The 5,000-nt window shown below is 41.5% G+C and overlaps 1 protein-coding gene and 1 non-coding gene across 7 annotated transcripts in view; one reads left to right on the forward strand and one right to left on the reverse strand.

The window, feature by feature from the left end:
- Nucleotides 1–5,000, reverse strand: part of LOC135090236 (opioid-binding protein/cell adhesion molecule homolog) — a 43,269-nt gene that overhangs the window by 7,319 nt on the left and 30,950 nt on the right. For all 6 annotated transcript variants that reach the window (XM_063986760.1, XM_063986757.1, XM_063986759.1 and 3 more), the window contains exons 7-8: nucleotides 2,542–2,696; nucleotides 674–803 (exon numbers count right to left, since the gene is read on the reverse strand). In XM_063986760.1, the coding sequence (XP_063842830.1) occupies nucleotides 674–803; nucleotides 2,542–2,696 (285 nt within the window). The remainder of the gene's footprint in view (nucleotides 1–673; nucleotides 804–2,541; nucleotides 2,697–5,000) is intronic.
- Nucleotides 1,132–1,222, forward strand: Trnay-gua (transfer RNA tyrosine (anticodon GUA)). The gene is given in 2 exon segments: nucleotides 1,132–1,168; nucleotides 1,187–1,222. It is a non-coding gene; the product is annotated as a tRNA-Tyr (tRNA).

Genomic DNA, 5,000 nt, shown 5'->3' on the forward strand with positions numbered 1-5,000 from the left:
TTTCTTGTCTTCATCTCTCTCTTTCCTCTCCTCCTTCCTTTGGTTTTTCTTTCTCTTTCTCTTTCTCTTTCTGCCCCAATTCTTGTGTTCTCCTAAGGAATTTCTTTGTTTACTCTCTCCTTTTGTCATTCTCGTCTTTTCTTTTGTTTGTCTTTGTTTCTCTTTCTTTCCATCTGTCTGTCTGTCTGTTTGTCTGTTTGTCTGTTTCTTTATCTGTCAGTCTGTCTATCTGTTTATGTTTCTGTGTGTCGGTATCTGTCTTTTGCCTGTCTGTGTATCGCATAGTCTCTCTCTCTCTCTCTCTCTCTCTCTCTCTCTCTCTCTCTCTCTCTCTCTCTCTCTCTCTCTCTCTCTCTCTCTCTCTCTCTCTCAATTTTTCCTCTTGTCTCATCCTTTCACCCTCCCATCCTCCCAGATATTCGATTCCCTTCCTTCTGTCTCTTCCTTTTCTCCTAACGTATTCTCTTATCCCATCCTTGCTATCCTATCCTTCTCACCCTTCTTTCCTTCTATTTCAACCTCTCATTTCATCATTTCCTTCCAGTCATTCCTCTTATTCCATTCTCTCATCTCATCTTCCGTGGTATCCTGTTATCTCTCTTCCTTCCTTCTGTTTCATTCTCTTCCCCATTCTTGTCATGCCATCATTTCCTCCCTTCCTTCTCCCACTTACCTTTCAGCACGTGGATAAGGATGTGGGCGGGGCGGGCCTTGGATGGAGCACAGGTGTAGTTCCCAGAGTCACTTGCCCTCACATGATTAAGATATAAGGTGCTTACTTCGCCTTTCTGTTCCACTCGTACCTGGGGATGAGAGAAAGCTGATGTTGGTGGTGGTGGTGGTGGTGGTGGTGGTGGTGATGGTGGTGGTGTTTTTTTTTTGTGTGTATTCTCAGTATTGAAAGTAAGTAAATATTGATGTGTTTTTGTTGTTGTTGTTGTAGTAGAAGTAGTAGTAGTAGTAGTAGTAGTAGTAGTAGTAGTAGTAGTAGTAGTTATTGTTATTGTTATTGTTCCTCCTCCTCCTCCTCCTCCTCCTCCTCCTCCTCCTCCTCCTCCTCCTCCTCCTCCTCCTCCTCCTCCTCCTCCTCCTCCTCCTCCTCCTCCTCCTCCTCCTCCTCCTCCGTCAGCGCCTTCGATAGCTCAGTTGGTAGAGCGGTGGACTGTAGTTGGTTCAGAAAACAGACATCCATAGGTCACTGGTTCGAATCCGGTTCGAAGGACAACTTTTTAGGCTATTTGTTTTTCTTTTCTATCCCTTTGTATTTCTCCTCCTCTTCCTCCCTTTATCCTCCTCTTGTTGTTGTTGTTGTTGTTGCTGTTGTTGTTGTTCTCTTCCTCCTCCTCCTCCTTCACTGCTCACTTCTTTACGCCTTATTATCATGATCTCTGCTGCTGTTCCTTGTTCCACCTCATTATCGTGTCCTGGGTGCCAATTTCCTTACCCTTTATATTCTCCTTCCCTTTATTCCTTGGCTGTCTTTAATCACCTGTGCTCGCTTAATTAGAGGGGAGTCAGGGACGGCAGGTGTCACTGGCATGAAGGGATTCTCTCTCTCTCTCTCTCTCTCTCTCTCTCTCTCTCTCTCTCTCTCTCTCTCTCTCTCTCTCTTGTTGTTGTTGTTGTTGTTGTTGTTGTTTTTGTTGTTCGTCTTCATAATTTCTTTGTCTTCGTTCAGGTGAATCTCTCTCTCTCTCTCTCTCTCTCTCTCTCTCTCTCTCTCTCTCTCTCTCTCTCTCTCTCTCTCTCTCTCTCTCTCTCTCTCTCTCTCTCTCTCTCTCTCTCTCTCCATACATTGGGGTGAGGTCGCTCTAATTAGACTTAACCTTGCATCTCACCTGACTAACAGACAGGTAATCGCACTGGACACAGACAGATATGGCTTGATTAGCCTTACCTGCAGAGAGAGAGAGAGAGAGAGAGAGAGAGAGAGAGAGAGAGAGAGAGAGAGAGAGAGAGAGAGAGAGAGAGAGCTTTCATGAATGATCTTTTTACTTTGTTTCTTTCTGATGATATGGAGATGAGTTTGTGAGTGTCGCCATGATTCTCTCTCTCTCTCTCTCTCTCTCTCTCTCTCTCTCTCTCTCTCTCTCTCTCTCTCTCTCTCTCTCTCTCTCTCTCTCATTTAACTTCTTATTTATATCTATTAATCAGTTTATCTATCCATCTATCTATTTATCTATCCATCCATCTATCTATCTATCTATCTATCTATCTATCTATCTATCTGTCTGTCTGTCTATCTATCTGTCAATCAATCAATCTATCTATCCATCTATCTATCTATTTATCTATCTACGTATCTATCTGTCTATTTATCTATCTATCTACCTACTTACCTATCTACTTACCTACCTATCTATCTATCTACTTACTTCCCTATCTATCTATCTATCTATGTATCTATTAATTAGTTTATCCATCTACCTATCTGTCTATCCATCAATCTGTATATCTTTGTCTATCTATTTATCCATCAACCTGCATCCTCGTATCTTTTTAGTGATCTGTCTACCTATTCATTCTATTTGCCCTCCTCACCTCTCTCGTGGCGTGGAAGTTGATCATGTGTGGGCCGTGGTACCAGAACACATACTCTGGGGGCTGCGTGTTGTTTTTGAGCACACACACAAGCCGGAGGGAGCTGCCCACTCGCACGTATTTCTCAGGGCCTCCCAGCACTTCTGACGTGGCCTCTGCGCGGGAGGGAATGAGACAGTGAGGGTGAGGGGGAAAAGAACCGCGATGTATGTGTGAAAGTGTTGTAGGTGGGTAGATATTAGGTAGAGGGTATAAGTAGAGGGTGGAAAGGTGGAAAGAGCTGGGGTGTGGATTTGTGAAGGGTAGGTGGATGAATGGAGAGATAGATGGGTAGATAGATAAATGTATAAATAGATAGGTAGGTACGTAGGGAGAAAAATAAGCGGAGAGAGAGAGAGAGAGAGAGAGAGAGAGAGAGAGAGAGAGAGAGAGAGAGAGAGAGAGAGAGATTAAATGGAAGAAAGGCAATGATAGTGAAATAAAAGCTAAGCGAGAGTAGATAAAGACTAAAGATGAGAAAGAGAAGGAAAGGAGAAGAGAGACAAGAGAAACTGCGCTAGTAAATGAAGAAGTAAATGAATTAACAAGGTGAAAATATTAATAAGTGGAGAAAATTAACTTCATTCAATTAATTTTTACAAGAACATTTCGTGACTAGTAACTGAGAAAAAGGTTAATTGTTAGTGAAGAAAAAGCTAATATTTTCATGGTAAAAATGGAAGTCTGTTTTCCTCTCTTTTATTTTCCTTTTATTTATTTATTTTTTTTTTTTGTCAAAGTTATTTACGTGGTTTATTTATTATTGCTTTGTTGCTCCTTTCATCTTTTCTTCTCCATTTCCGCTTTCCTGCCTCCATTCTTCTTTTTCCCTTTGCTTTCGCCTCCTCCTCCTCCTCCTCCTCCTCCTCCTTCTCCTTCTCCTTTCCTTCCTCTCCCCCATTCCTCTCGTCCCTCATTCTTTTCTCTCTTTTCTTCACTTTTTTCTTCATTCTTCCTTTGCTTTCCATTTGTATTCAGCACACACACACACACACACACACACACACACACACACACACACACACACACACACACACACACACACACACACACACACACACACACACACACACACACACACACACACACAGACAAGTCGTTGGCTCAGTGTTAACGTCCTTGTCTGTCACTTGGCAAGGCTGAGGTTTGCATCCAGTTTAAATTGACAAACGTTTTCATTGGGGAGGGTTTTCTGTCCCACAACAAGAGGATGGAGTGTGTGGTGTGTGGTGGTGTCAGTCTAGCCCCTATATCAGAATGTACGGCTGTGATAAATATAGTTAGATTAGGTTGAGTTAGGTTAGGTTAGGTTAAACTGAGTTGGATTATATTAGTAAGTTGTGTTAGGTTAGGGTAAGTTAGGTTGGGTTGGGTTAGGGTAAGTTAGATTAGGTTGGGTTAGGTTAGGGTGAATTAGGTTGGGTTAGGTTCGGTTAGGTTCGGTTCAGTTAGGTTAGGTTAGGTTAGGTTAGTTAGGTTAGGTTAGGTTAGGTTCAGTTAGGTTAGGTTAGGTTCAGTTAGGTTAGGTTAAGTTCAGTTAGGTTAGGTTAGGTTCAGTTAGGTTAGGTTAGGTTAGGTTCAGTTAGGTTAGGTTAGGTTAGGTTCAGTTAGGTTAGGTTAGGTTCAGTTAGGTTAGGTTAGGTTCAGTTAGGTTAGGTTAGGTTCAGTTAGGTTAGGTTAGGTTAGGTTCAGTTAGGTTAGGTTAGGTTAGGTTAGGTTCAGTTAGGTTAGGTTAGGTTCAGTTAGGTTAGGTTAGGTTCAGTTAGGTTAGGTTAGGTTAGGACTTTTGCCGTGATAAATATTCGTAGTTTAAAAAAATACCTCACACCTTTTATTTTCTCGTAAGTTCGTGTTCATATTTTTTTCTTTCGTTGTCCTTTCTATTTTCATCTCTCTCTCTCTCTCTCTCTCTCTCTCTCTCTCTCTCTCTCTCTCTCTCTCTCTCTCTCTCTCTCTCTCTCTCTCTCTCTCTCTCTCTCTCTCTCTCTCTCTCTCTCTCTCTCTGTAGCGAGTGTGGATAAACTTCAGGAATTTTTTATTAGCATATTTTTATTACTATTAACGCTTTGTTCTCTCATCAGCACTATTTTGAAAGGCTACAGAGATGATTACTCGAATTCTCACGGGTGTTTATTTTTTAGTTGATAATGAATAATCCTTATTAAACTTTTAAACGCTTTGTTCTCCCATCAAGGTAATTTAAAAAAGCAGAGATGATTAGTCAGGCTCTCTTGGATGTTTATTTTTTCCCATTTGATAATAAGGCATTGCTATTAACCCCTTCAGTGCTGTGGATTAACCTCCAGCATATTAGAATAGTCTGAAGCAAGTTAACAGCCATTTTTTTCTTTTAATTTAGTTGCCCTTAACCGGTGCCCTTCCTACAATAATTACCCCCCCAAAAAAAAAAACAAAACAAA

This window comes from Scylla paramamosain, chromosome 34 (genome assembly GCF_035594125.1).
Source record: "Scylla paramamosain isolate STU-SP2022 chromosome 34, ASM3559412v1, whole genome shotgun sequence".
NCBI lineage: Eukaryota > Metazoa > Arthropoda > Malacostraca > Decapoda > Portunidae > Scylla > Scylla paramamosain.